Source organism: Salvelinus fontinalis, chromosome 18 (assembly GCF_029448725.1).
Source record: "Salvelinus fontinalis isolate EN_2023a chromosome 18, ASM2944872v1, whole genome shotgun sequence".
Lineage (NCBI taxonomy): Eukaryota > Metazoa > Chordata > Actinopteri > Salmoniformes > Salmonidae > Salvelinus > Salvelinus fontinalis.
The window spans coordinates 20,936,105-20,950,816 of record NC_074682.1 but is presented as its reverse complement, the minus strand read 5'-3'; the positions used below and the strand labels follow the sequence as shown (position 1 = coordinate 20,950,816).

Sequence of the window (14,712 nt, the reverse complement as noted above, 5' to 3'; positions counted from 1 at the left end):
AGACTGCATCCAATTTGTTGAGTAGGGTGTTGGAGGCTATTTTGTAAATGACATCGTCGAAGTCGAGGATAGGTAAGATGGTCCGTTTTACGAGGGTATGTTTGGCAGTATGAGTGAAGGATGCTTTGTTACAAAATAGGAAGCCGATTCTAAATTTAACTTTGGATTGGAGATGTTTTATGTGATTCTGGAAGGAGAGTTTACAGTCTAACCAGACACCTAGGTATTTGTAGTTATCCACATGTTCTAAGTCAGAACCGTCCAGAGTAGTGATGCTGGACGGGCGGGCAGGTGCAGGCAGCGATCGGTTGAAGAGCATGTATTCAGTTTTACTTGTATTTAAGAGCAGTTGGAGGTCACGGAAGGTAGAGTTGTATGGTATTGAAGCTCGCCTGGAGGGTTGTTACCACAGTGTCCAAAGAAGGGCCAAAAGTATACCGAATGGTGTCGTCTGCGTAGAGGTGGATCAGAGAGTCGCCAGCAGCAAGAGCGACATCATTGATGTATACAGAGAAGAGATTCGGCCCGAGAATTGAACCCTGTGGCACCCCCATAGAGACTGCCAGAGCCCCATACAACAGGCCCTCAGATTTGACACACTGAATTCTGTCGGAGAAGTAGTTGGTGAACCAGGCTAGGCAATCATTTGAGAAACCAAGGCGGTTGAGTCTGCCCATGAGGATGTGGTGATTGACAGAGTTGAAAGCCTTGGCCAGGTCAATGAATACGGCTGCACAGTATTGTTTCTTATCGATGGCGGTTAAGATATCGTTTAGGACCCTGAGCGTGGCTGAGGTGCTCCCATGACCAGCTCTGAAACCAGATTGCATAGCGGAGAAGGTACGGTGGGATTCGAAATGGTCGGTGATCTGTTTGTTAACTTGGCTTTCGAAGACCTTAGAAAGGCAGGGTAGGATATATATAGTTCTGTAGCAGTTTGGGTCAAGAGTGTGTCCCCCTTTGAAGAGGGGGATGAACGCAGCTGCTTTCCAATCTTTGGGAATCTCAGACGACACGAAAGAGAGGTTGAACAGGCTAGTAATAGGGGTTGAAACAATTCCGGCAGATCATTTTAGAAAGAAAGGGTCCAGATTGTCTAGCCAGGCTGATTTGTGGGGGTCCAGATTTTGCAGCTCTTTCAGAACATCAGCTGACTGGATTTGGGAGAAGGAGAAATGAGGAAGGCTTGGGCGAGTTGCTATGGGGGGTGCAGTGCTGTTGAACGGGGTAGAGTTAGCCAGGTGGAAAGCATGGCCAGCTTTAGAAAAATGCTTATTGAAATTCTCAATTATAGTGGATTTATTGGTGGTGACAGTTTCCTATCCTCAGTGCAGTGGGCAGCTGGGAGGAGGTGCTCTTATTCTCCATGGACTTTACAATGGCCCAGAACTTTTTTGAGTTTGTGTTGCAGGAAGCAAATTTCTGCTTGAAAAAGCTAGCCTTGGCTTTTCTAACTGCCTGTGTATATTGGTTTCTAACTTCCCTGAAAAGTTGCATTTCACGGGGGCTGTTCGATGCTAATGCAGAACGCCACAGGATGTTTTTGTGTTGGTTAAGGGCAGTCAGGTCTGGAGAGAACCAAGGGCTGTATCTGTTCTTGGTTCTAAAGTTCTTGAATGGGGCATGCTTATTTAAGATGGTGGGGAAGGCATTTTTAAAGAATAACCAGGCATCCTCTACTGACGGGATGAGGTCAATATCCTTCCAGGATACCCGGGACAGGTCAATTAGAACGGCCTGCTCGCTGAAGTGTTTCAGGGAGCGTTTGATAGTGATGAGTGGAGGTCGTTTGACCGCTGACCCATTACGGATGCAGGCAATGAGGCAGTGATCGCTGAGATCTTGGTTGAAAACAGCAGAGGAGAATTTAGAGGGCAAGTTGGTTAGGATGATATCTATGAGGGTGCCCGTGTGTACGGCTTTGGGGTTGTACCTGGTAGGTTCATTGATAATTTGTGTGAGATTGAAGGCATCAAGCTTAGATTGTAGGATCGCCGGGGTGTTAAGCATGTCACAGTTTAGGTCACCTAGCAGCATGAGCTCTGAAGATAGATGGGGGGCAATCAGTTCACATATGGTATCCAGAGCACAGCTGGGGGCAGAGGGTGGTCTATAGCAGACGGCATCGGTGAGAGACTTGTTTTTAGAGAGGTGGATTTTTAAAAGTAGAAGTTCAAATTGTTTGGGTACAGACCTGGATAGTAGGACAGATCTCTGCAGGCTATCTCTGCAGTAGATTGCAACACCGCCCTCTTTGACAGTTCTATCTTGTCTGAGAATTTTGTAGTTAGGGATGGAGATTTCAGAGTTATTGGTGGTCTTCCTAAGCCTGGTTTCAGACACGGCTAAGACATCCGGGTTGGCAGAGTGTGCTAAAGCAGTGAAAAAAACAAACTTAGGGAGGAGGCTTCTAATGTTAACATGCATGAAACCAAGGCTTTTACGGTTACAGAAGTCATCAAAAGAGAGCGCCTGGGGAATAGGAGTTGATCTAGGCACTGCATGGCCTGGATTCACCTCTACATCGCCAGAGGAACAGAGGAGGAGTAGGATAAGGGTACGGCTAAAAGCCATGAGAATTGGATGTCTAGGACGTCCAGAACAGAGAGTAAAAGGAGCAGGTTTCTGGGGGCGATAAAATAGATTCAAGGTATAATGTACAGACAAAGGTATGGTAGGATGTGAATACAGTGGAGGTAAACCTAGGCATTGAGTGATGATGAAAGAGATATTGTCTCTAGAAACATCATTGAAACCAGGTGATGTCATCGCATGTGTGGGTGGTGGAACTGAAGGGTTGGATAAGGTATAATGAGCAGGGCTAGAGGATCTACAGTGAAATAAGCCAATAAACACTAACCAGAACTGCAATAGACAAGGCATATTGACAGTAACTTCTCTGGGATATGTGGGACAGTAGCGTCGCACTTGGCCAAAAGCCAGAAAAAATGTAGCACGCCAAATTCAAATATATTACTATAAAAATCAATCTTTCATGAAATCACACATGAAAGACACCAAATTAAAGCTACACATGTTGTGAATCCAGCCAACATGTCTGATTTCAAAAAGGATTTACGGGGAAAGCACACCAAACAATTAGGTTAGCTCAGTACATAGCCACAGAAAAACACAGCCATTTTCCCAGCAAAAGATAGTAGTCACAAAAAGCAGAAATAGAGATTACTTTAATCACTAACCTTTGATGATCTTCATCAGATGACACTCATAGGACATCATGTTACACAATACATTTATGTTTTGTTCGATAATGTGCATATTTATATCCACAAATCTCGGTTTACATTGGCGCCATGTTCAGAAATGCCTCCAAAATATCCGGAGAAATTGCAGAGAGCCACGTCAAATAACAGAAATGCTCATCATAAACTTTGATGAAAGATACATGTTTTACATATAATTAAAGATACACTTGTTCTTAATGCAACCGCTGTCAGATTAAAAAAAAAAAAAAAAAAAAAAAACGTACGTAAAAAGCACACCATGCAATAATCTGGGACAACAACATTTCTCCGCCATGTTGGAGTCAACAGAAATACGAAATTACATCAGAAATATTCCCTTACCTTTGATTATCTTCATCAGAATGCACTCCCAGGAATCCTAGTTCGACAATAAATCGTTGTTTTGTTCGATAATGTCCATTACTTATGTCTAAGTAGCTACTTTTGCTAGCATGTTTAGTGTACATGTCCAAACGCTCGCGCAAATGCAGGCAAAGTCGGACGAAAAAATTTATATAACAGGTCAAATAAACTGGTTAAACTAAGTAGAGAATCAATCTTCAGGATGTTGTTATCATATATATCCAATAACGTTCCAACCGGAGCATTCCTTCATGTCTGTAGAAGTTATGGAACGCAAGGCGATATCATGAGGAAAGCGCGTGACCAGGAACTGTCAATCTGCCAGACCACTGACTCATTCCCCTCCCATCCGGCCCCACAACACAGCATAAGCTTCATTCCACGTTCTACAGACTGTTGACATCTAGTGGAAGGCGTAGGAAGTGCAAACAGATCCATATCTTACAAGAAATTGAATCGGCGATGAGTTGAACATTGACCAGTCTCAGAATTCTCACTTCCTGTTTGGATTTTTTCTCAGGTTTTTGCCTGCCATATGAGTTCTGTTATACTCACAGACATCATTCAAACAGTTATAGAAACTGCAGAGTGTTTTATATCCAATAGTAATAATAATATGCATATATTAGCATCTGGGACAGAGTAGGAGGCAGTTCACTATGGGCACGCAATTCATCCAAAAGTGAAAATGCTGCCCCCTATCATAAAGAAGTTAAGGAGAGGCATGCTTAGTCAAGTGATCATAAGGGTCCAGTGAGTAGTGAGGTTGGTTGGGGTCACGGCGATTCAGACAGCTAGCCGAGCCATGGGTAGCAAGCTAGCAGAAGATGGAGGTCTGATTTTTGCCACCCGAGCGTTTCCGTCGGTAAATTAGTGGGGTTCCGTGTGGTAGAAGGGAACAATCCAATTGTCAAAATAGTTATAGTTATAGTGGCCCAAGAAGATTGTTCGATAGCAGCCGATATGCTCAAGACAGCTAACGATTAGCGGCCCGCAGTTAGCAGATGGGCGTTCAGGTTACGTAGCGATAGAGGGGCCAGTTGAATAACTCCCTCGGGCAGATAACGTCGGAAGGCCCGGTGGGGATCCGCATCAGCAGTAAAACAGGTCCGGATAGTTGATTGTAGCCCAGGAGTGGCTGATGGAACTCTTCAGCTGGCTAGCTCCGGGATAATTGGTGTTTGCTCCGGACTCGACGTTAGCCAATAGTCACTCGGATAGCAGCTAGTTAGCTGCAAGATCTAGGTGTAAATGTCTAGAGCTTGCGGTAGAAATCCGGGGATATGGAGAGAAAATAGGTCAGGTATGCTCTGGTCTGAGTCGCGTTGTACAAAACTGGCAATAGCTTTCCGAGCTAAAGGATAGCTGATGACCGCTAGCCATGGTTAGCTGAATACTATCGTTAGCTAGTGAGCTGGCTACCTTCTGGCTAGCTTATGTTGTGGATTTCAGATACGAGGTGAATAATACTTTTGAAAAAAACAGATCCCCACCACATTTGGTGAGGCGGGTTGCAGGAGAGTGTTTTGAAGTTGAGTTTTTAGAAAAAAATATAGAAAAAGATATGCGAAGAAAAAGATAAAAAGATATAAAATATATTAACACGGGACAAGAGGAGAACAAAGGACGTCTGACTGCCACGCCATCTTGGAAAGTAAACCAACCAGTAAATAACAAACATCAAATCACAACCCTCAATAAACAGCTTGTTTATTAATGAGAATGATCTCAGAGAAAATCACAGAATGCTATGTTTAACGATCACACGTTCTCAGACAGTTCTGTATTTCTAATGGTAATGTACAATGTTTGTGACTCTGACTCTCTCTCTCTCTAGGTTAAAACATGCCAACATTGTCTCCCTGGAGGACATCTTTGAGAGTAAATCTCACCTCTACCTGGTTATGCAGCTGTGAGTGATCATCCTGCAGGCTTTATTACCTGACTCTTTTTTCTCTCTCTGTCCTCCTTCTACCCATGTTACCCCTTTCTGTCCCTCAACCAACTCACTCTCTGCCTTGTGAAGAGGCAGCCTTCAGTTTGAAAACTTTCAAGATTATTCCTCCGCAATGTATGTGTGTTTGCGTGTGTGTATTAGACTCCCTGCCTGCGCTGTCTCCCACCGGTTCTCCAATAATTACTCTCTGAGCTCAGGGGCCTTTCTGTTGACTGATCCCAACAGAAGTCAAGTCACAGACTGCCCCCCACCCACACACACACACACTCAGCATCGTGCCTGCTGACAACCACTGGGGAATGAATATGCCCTACACCTGCAGCCTCTTTGCCCCCCACCCATCTCTCTTCCTGAAATGTCAGAAGGTGGAGCGAGTGAGAAAGAGTGGTGTGTGAGAGAGATAGAGATTGCTTTTACTGTTGAAAACAGTGGGTGGTGAGATGAAGGGGGGGGTTGTGTTCACTTTAGCAACACTGCTGTAAAGGCAGTCAGATTTAACCAAAAAACAGTTGGGGGTTCGCACGAAGAAAAATCTCCTTTATCTCTCTCTTTCTTCCCCTCCTTCCCTCCTCTCTCTCTCTCTCTCTCTCATTCTCTGTCTCTTTCTCTCTCCCTCCCTCCTTCTGTCTCTTTCTCTCTCTCTCTCTCCCCTTCTCTGTCTCTTTCTCTCTCTCTCCTTCTCTGTCTCTTTCTCTCTCCCTCCCTCCTTCTCTGTCTCTTTCTCTCTCCCTCCTCTCTGTCTCTTTCTCTCTCCCTCCTTCTCCGTCTCTTTCTCTCTCCCTCCCTCCTTCTCTGTCTCTCTCTCTCCCTCCTTCTCTGTCTCTCTCTCTCCCTCCTCTCTGTCTCTTTCTCTCTCCCTCCTCTCTGTTTCTTTCTCTCTCCATCCTTCTCCGTCTCTTTCTATCTCTCCGTCTCTTTCTAGCTCTCCGTCTCTTTCTAGCTCTCCGTCTCTCTCTCGCTCTCCATCCATCCATCCATCTATCTCTCTCTCTCTCAATTAAATTAAATTCGCTTTATTGGCATGACGTAACAATGTACATACATATTGCCAAAGCTTATTTTGGATATATACAATATAAAAATAAATAAAATGACAATCAAAATTGTCAATAACCATACATTCAAGAATAACAATAAGCATACAGTAGAGTACATGTGCAGGTTGATTGGTCTGTCAGACACTGTCCCTCAACTTATGGGAGGCAGCAATGTAGTGCACTGCCAACCCACAGCTCTCTGCGTCCTCCCCCAACAAGACGGGTAGCCTATCCTCATCAGAGAGGTCTTTGAAACCTTGAATAAGGGTTTCAAATTTGGGAAAATGACACTCTAATTGTTTTATATTTTTTACGTTTTGTCAGGAAATGAAGCTCCGTCTCAGGTTCTGCTGTTGTGCAGTGGTTGCACAGCCTTTCCTCTACAAGGAGCCAGGTTTTCCTGTGTCTACCCTTCTCAATGGCAAGGCTGTGCTCACTGAGCCTGTACTTTGTCAAGGTTTTTCTAAGGTTTTGATCAGTAACCATGGTCAAATATTTAGCCACGGTGTACTGTCGATTTATGGCCAGATAGCACTGTATTTTGCTTTGTGTTTGTGCTTGTGTTTCCCAATAAGCAATGTAGTTTTGTTTTGACTGTGTTGTAATTTGGTTTATTCTGATTGATTGGATGTTCTGGTCCTAAGGCTTCAGTGTGTTAGTAGAACAAGTTTGTGAACTCAGCCCCAGGACCAGATGGATGAGGGGACTCTTTTCTTTGTTCAGCTCTTGGCATTGCAGGGCTTGCTAATGATATGAGAGGGGGGTCACTGTATTTTAGATGTTTCCAAAACTTAATTGCTCTTTTTTGAGTTTTTATTATTAGTGGATATTGGCCTAATTCTGCCCTGCTTGCATTGTTTGTAGCTTTCCTCTGGACATGTAGGAGAATCGTACAGAACTCTGCATGCAGGGTTTCAATGGGGTGTTTGTCCCATTTGATGAAATCTTGTTTTGCAAGTGGACCCCACACCTCGCTGCTATAAAGTGCAATTGGTTCAATGATATATTCAATTAGATTTAGACAAATTTTAATAGGTATTTCAATTTGAATTGGCTTTTTAATGGCGTAGAATGCCCTGCGTGCTTTTTCTCTCAGTTCATTCACTGCCTCATTAAGGTGTCCAGTTGAGCTTATTTTTAAACCTAAGTAATTGTAGTGTGTGCAGTGCTCTATATATTTTGTACCAATTGAGAACTTTTGTCTAATTCCCTGAGATATGGATCTTCTCTGGAAAATCATTATTTTAGTCTTTTTGGGGTTTACTGCCAGGTCCCAGGTCTGGCAGTACTGCTCTAGCAGGTCCAGGCTCTGCTGTAGGCCATGTGCTGTGGGTGACAGCAGGCATAGGTCATCTGCAAAGAGTAGGCATTTAACTTCTGAATTGTTGAGACTAACACCAGGGGCTGAGGATTTTTCTAGAATAGTGGCCAATTCGTTGATGTAAATATGGAAGAGTGCAGGGCTCAGATTGCAATCCTGACGAAGGCCCCGCCCCTGGTTAAATAATTCTGTTATTTTCTTGCCAATTGTAATGCTGCACGTATTTCCAGTATACATTGATTTAATTATGTCATATGTTTTACCCCCTACACCACTTTCAATAACTTTGTAGAACAGTCCTGTATGCCAAATATAATCAAATGCTTTTTGGAAGTCGAAAAAGCAAGCATATATTTTGGTATTATTTTGTTGGACATGTTTATCTATCAGGGTGTGTAGGGTGTAAATATGATCAGTGGTGCGATGTTTTGGTGTAAATCCAATTTGGCCTTTACTCAAGACATTGTGCTTATTAAGGAAGTTTAGAACTCTTACATTTATAATTCTACAGAAACCTTCCCCAGGTTACTGTTCACACAAATGCCTCTGTAATTGTTAGGGTCAAATCTGTCTCCGTTTTTAAAGATTGGGGTTATGAGTCCTTGATTCCAGATGTCAGGGAAATAACCTACACTCAGGATCAAATTAAACAGTTTTAATATAGCCAATTTAAATTTTGCACTAGTAAGTTTGAGCATCTCATTTAGGATGCCATCAGGTCTGCATGCCTTTTTAAATTTGAGAGCCTGAAGTTTCTTATAGAGCTCCTGGTCAGTAATTGGGGAGTCCAATGGATTTTGATTGTCCTTTATAGCTTTTTGTAATCCATTCAACTTCTCATGAATTTGGCGTTGTTCTGCATTTGTGTCAATTTGAACGGTGTTGTAGAGTTTTTTTAAATGGGTTGTCCATATGTATATCTCTCTCTCTCTTCTCTCTCTTCTCTCTCCTCTCTCTGGGAGGCAGCATGAAATGGCTTTAGCTTGTTGTTGGGGCCGAAACACAAAGAGCAGTGGTGGGTTCATCTAGGAAGAAGCAATGCCTCCACCTAGTGTTGATGTAGGCTTATAACAGGAAGTTAGATGGACATACATAGCAGGTGTACATCAGACGCCTTCCTCCTCTCTGTCCAGGGTGTCTGGTGGGGAGCTGTTTGACAGGATAGTGGAGAAGGGCTTTTACACAGAGAAAGATGCCAGCAAGCTCATCCAGCAGATCCTGGACGCTGTCAAATACCTCCATGACATGGGCATCGTACACCGCGACCTGAAGGTGAGCCTGGGTTAGGGGTCAAGGGTCAGGTGGTGTGTATAACAGTGAAAGAGGAGATTTCAATGTTTAACACTGGAGTCAGTTACCTTCTTCTTTCTGTCCAATGACTGAATAGTCACAAGACTGGATGTATGATAGCCACTCTATAGGATGAAGACACCAGGTGTGCCATGAAAATTGTAGCTTTGAATTTCAACCATTTTACTATTTTGCGATTAGTGTATTACAAATTACTAGAGGTTTAAGGATGACCTTATAGTATGGAACATGTTTGTTGCCTAGACACATGATGCCTTTGTCCCAATCATTCTTCAGTGCCTTTAAATTAGATTAATTATCTTTACTCCTCTGAGATAATTTGTTTACAGGCAGTTCAGCAGTGTGTAAACTGATTGATCATTAGTTTGAATAACAAATTATTTCCCCAGTGTGTGTGTCTGTTTATAAAATGTTAGTGAACAATAAAGTTGATTGAATTCTCTTTTCCAGCCGGAGAACCTTCTGTACTACAGCATGGAAGAGGACTCTAAGATCATGATCAGTGACTTTGGCCTGTCGAAGATCGAGGGATCTGGAAGTGTCATGTCCACAGCCTGCGGAACACCAGGATACGTCGGTAAGGAGGACTGGTACTGACCAGTACATGCCTTTGTGTGTGTCTGTCTATGTTTCAAGAGCATGATTTCTATGATTTAGGGCTCTTTTCTATCTGTATTGCGGAAATCCAGCATTTTAGCGTGGTTTAAATTGAAAGGCATTGTTCCCGCGTTAGCGGAGACTGCACTCACTGTAAACGGTTCAATAGGAAATGACCTTTACATTTATAGCGCAACAATCACTTCAGCAATACAGATTGAAAAGAGCCCTCTGTTTTGAGAGCAAGTGCACACCCAGTGATCATGTCAGGCTAGATGTGTAATGATGCTGATGAAAACACTGCTCTCGTATCGTTGGCAGCCCCTGAAGTGTTGGCCCAGAAACCCTACAGCAAGGCGGTGGACTGTTGGTCAATCGGTGTCATCGCCTACATCCTGTGAGTCATGGGGTTGGACTGGCTCTTTCACTTCAGTCCTTCTCCTACCAGTCTTACTGTGTTACACTAGTTTCCACTTCATTGTTTTCAACAATCAACTCATTCCTTAACTCTCACATGATGCCTTTGTGCTCTTATTCTGACGCAGTTTGTGTGGATACCCTCCATTCTATGACGAGAACGACGCCAAGCTTTTTGAGCAGATTCTGAAGGCTGAATATGAGTTTGACTCTCCTTACTGGGACGATATCTCTGACTCAGGTCCAGTAGACCTATGTTGTCATTATTAGTTCTGTTTGTCAGCAGTTTCATATTATTGGAAATTACTTACCTTGGTCTGGGGTTTGTTATGGTTTGAGTGTTCCTGCCAAGCTGTCAGTGTGTGTGATGGGATTAACCATAATACACTCACTGGCCATAGAACAATCATTGAGGCCCTGTGAGATCACCATTACATAGAGCTCTGGGGGTCATGGTACAGTACATAGTCCTGTGGGGAGTTTCTGAAGTCAGGCCAAAGGCATGTGGCCAGTTTATGTATTTTACTGTCAAGTCAGTCTGGACAGTGTTTCTGCTGCAGTGAAGCTCCTTTTACTGTTGTAGCCTAGGAGTCTATTTATGCTTCAGCTACCTTTTTCTGTGTAAGTAGCATCATTAGATATATCTAATGTATGTTTCAAAAAAGACATTGCCTTTGAGTTAAATATATGACTTTTCATTCTGTGTTTTCAGCCAAAGACTTCATAGTCCACTTGATGGAGAAGGACCCCAGGATACGCTACACATGTGACCAGGCTCTGCAGCACCCCTGGTAGTGCACACCATCTTCTCCGTCAATACACACACACACACACAACGCGACTTTATCATGTCGAGAATAATCAACTAAATGTGTACTTTTGCCAAGTGTTCACCTGTTCTTGTGACAACCAGCAGAAGTTGTCCCCTCATGTCTTTCTCTGTCCCTCAGGATCGCTGGTGACACCGCTCTAGATAAGAACATCCATGAGTCTGTCAGTGCTCAGATCAGGAAGAACTTTGCCAAGAGCAAGTGGAGGGTGAGTTACTTTTTTTGGTCCTCGTCAAAATGCAAATACATTTTTGCTGGTGTGCTGTGTTTATATTAGTAGTAGTAAAATACTAAAGATTCTGCAGTATTCAGCGGACTATTATTAAGTCAGTACAGTTGTTATGGCATTTATCATTTATCACTTTTCAAAATTCTGAAAAATGTTCTGCCCTGCAGCAAGCGTTTAATGCCACGTCGGTGGTGCGTCACATGAGGCGTCTGCAGCTGGGCACCAGTCAGGAGTCCACCAGTCAGACCACCCTGTCCAGCCCTCTCAGAGCCCACCTGCTGCTGTCTGAGGCCACAGAAACAGAGGACACCACCGGTCAGTGGGTCAAAGCACCGCCACACCACACAAGTTAGGACTATTCAAGTGTAGCAAAACTTATTTGAATCTGTGGAGACACGACTTGATATTGTGAAAAATACTTAATTTTGCTGTTCTGTTTTGTTCATTCATCCTCAGTGGGTCTTGTTGCTAGGTACAGTATGTTTCCAGAAAATAACCAGTCCCTTTCACAGTGTATTAGGCTCAGGATTACGCACGTCTCAAAACACTGTCTCACTCAGTAACACTTTGATATGTAATCCTTGCCTAGTTTCCAGGCTGAAAAAGGCTAATAAGAGGCAGATTTATAGTGTAGAAGAGTTTTCAGATCTATGTGTGGTGATCATCCTCTCTCTCTCTCTCTCTGTGTTCCAGAGTCTCCGTGTGAGGGGGGCTGCTCCCAGAGTGCTGATGGGGGGGCGGAGCGAGACCACCTCTCCAACTGCACCTACCGCTGCCATCCAACCAGCCGGGTCTGATCCCTGCTCACCCAGGCCACGCGAGGCCAACCAATGACTTTCCCATTTACCTCTGGAGACCAGAGAACTCCCTTGTCTGGCCAGAAATACAGAGTTGTTCCAGCAACCCGCCACCAGGAGGGGCAGGCAGGTTATGAATCCAGGGTGGGGAGGAGGGAGGAGGGACTCGATGTCAACAGAGGAGGTCATTTGAACGGATTGGGTGAGAGCGGAGGATGAGATGAGAGGGGAGAGGAAAGGAAAGGAGAAGAACATTGAGAAAGAGAGGTGTGGTGCCCAGAATAATCCTGGCTCATATATTTTGGTAGCGGGACAGAGCTTGGACAGGGTTTTACTCATCCTTTTGAAATGTGCGTCTGCTTTTTATATCTCTGCATTTATGTGCATGGTGTTTTCTATCTTCATTGTCTTTCCACTTTGACAGAATCCACGGATGATATCTGCATGATGAGGTGACAGGTCCCCTTGCATGTTTGCAGCAGGTGTTTTATAGCGTGAAGAGTCTATTGCAAAATCGTGTATGGTGGTAATCATTATGTTATAGTTCCTGTACTGCAGATACACATCTTTATGACCTTAATGAATTTAGTCCTTCAGCATTACATTTGTATGGCTTTGTTGTATCTTAATATTATTTTTATAAATAAATGTAGCTGTAGATGCATTCACCTAATACCACATCTGGATAATCAATGTGAGAATAGTCCATCCATTGGGCTAGTATACGGTAGACCCAACATTTAGCTAGATCTGTTCTTTCTTTCTTCTTTTTTTTCTCAGCATGGTTGTGTTTCACAACTGTACGTTTGTTGTTGTGCTCCCACCCCAGGCTTGTAACAGAATAAGGCTTTCTGATTTTAACAAATTCAGCACAGGGACTTCTTCTCTATGGTGCCTTTAGAACAGTATCAAATGTTTATTTTCTGGTGGCTTTTAGAAATCTGAAGATACATTTCTATATCTCTGCACAGTTGAAGGAGAATTAGCGACTATTTCATTTCTATAATTGTATGTTTGTATATATTTCAATGTGGCAATTCTATCGTTAAATACAGACTTTCACCTCGGTCCAGATCTGTCCAGATCGCTTTTCCAGTTGAGAAGTGTAATACACAGCCATTCCTCTTAGTACTAGTTAATACTTCATTTTTTCAAGCCTTTGTATCTGTACAGAGAGAACTTGAATTAAATAATGTAAATATACATCTCATTGTCTCACCTCATCATTTCTTCTCTCTCACTCATCATAATTAAGCAATAAGGCACAAGGGGGTCTAGTATATGGCCAATATACCGCGGCTATGGGCTGTTCCCAGCACTTAGCCGTAGTATATTGGCCATACAGTATACCACAATCCCCCGAGGTGCCTTATTGCTTAGCAAGGTAATTAGAGTAGTAAAAATAAAAGTTTTGTCATACATATGGTATACGGTCTGATATACCATAGCTGTCAGCCAATCAGCATTCGGGGCTTGAACCACCCAGTTTATAAGGTCATTTAGAACATACTTTTGGTTACCTAAAAGAGAATGCAGGATTTTATATCAAAGAATTTCACGTTACTCATTTGTTATTGTTCCTTTGTTTTTTCAACAGTTCAGTTTACATTCAATCCATCATCTTCATACATTTACTGTACTCAAATTAGCTGACGATGGCTCTGCCATATAATGCTTACACTTTTAATAAACACATACTGACTTGATTGAATTCTCTGATGAGAAGGGTACAATGTGTTTCCATTACCAGTCCAGTCCAGTGGGTTGCAGCACCTACTGTAAGTAAGATTTAGGATTTTTTCACGTTAATTTCAATAGCCAAGTGAACACGACTTGGAAGTGTGGCAACGCGAGACTAGAGGGACATCCTCTCTGTCCTCACTCTAGCTAGTCCAACACACAGGCATTGACTCTACAGACCTACTTGCCATAGCCGGCATTGCATTCAAAGCTAAATGATTGACACAAATTTGCCTTGACATTTCCTGTTTCAGTGGCTTTTGTGTAGTGTGTTGGTTCTAAATTCTCATTGGCTGTGCTGTTCCACTTGTTGATGATATTGAGCTGTCACAACATAGACCTTTTGATTGAGTTTTGCTCTCAATGTAGTGTACTCAATGGTCTACTCTGCACAATGCCCCGTCAGTTATTTTTTAAAGAGACATTCATTAAACTAAGAGTAGTGCCATTTTCATTAAGGAATGACTTTCAAGTCAAATTAGTACAGTGTTAATGGCTAATCACTAAAAAGGTGCCAACATTTGGTTTCATGAGCTGAGATTGACATGTTGGAAACCAATGAGACTGACTACATGTTGAGGTCTTCCAGATAAAGTGGAGGACAGGGACTGATCTCTTTCTGCTCAGTGATGTTCTGAAAATTAAAAGAGAGGCTAACTTCTCCAACCCTAGCTTTCCCCCTGAATGTATCGTTTGATTCTATGATTGTTTCCTTTGTTAAACTACGGTAATAGTGAGTGCCATTTGTAAAAGACATTTAACAATTTTAACTGTAGCCTGTCCAATTGCTGCGTGGTGTGATCAAAATGTGTGAGAGAGAATAAAACATGTATTGTGCAAACACTGCACAAGCTACACACATTAACAT

The 14,712-nt window shown here is 42.9% G+C and overlaps 1 protein-coding gene across 1 annotated transcript in view; it reads left to right on the top strand.

Moving 5' to 3' along the window:
* Positions 1-13,307, top strand: part of LOC129815130 (calcium/calmodulin-dependent protein kinase type 1-like) — an 89,191-nt gene extending 75,884 nt beyond the window's left edge. Inside the window, exons 4-12 of the mRNA XM_055868525.1 lie at positions 5,446-5,520; positions 9,057-9,195; positions 9,685-9,811; positions 10,153-10,228; positions 10,377-10,489; positions 10,961-11,039; positions 11,199-11,286; positions 11,475-11,622; positions 12,001-13,307. Coding sequence (XP_055724500.1) covers positions 5,446-5,520; positions 9,057-9,195; positions 9,685-9,811; positions 10,153-10,228; positions 10,377-10,489; positions 10,961-11,039; positions 11,199-11,286; positions 11,475-11,622; positions 12,001-12,104 — 949 coding nt within the window. The 3' untranslated portion in view covers positions 12,105-13,307. The remainder of the gene's footprint in view (positions 1-5,445; positions 5,521-9,056; positions 9,196-9,684; positions 9,812-10,152; positions 10,229-10,376; positions 10,490-10,960; positions 11,040-11,198; positions 11,287-11,474; positions 11,623-12,000) is intronic.
* Positions 13,308-14,712: the final 1,405 nt, after the last annotated feature.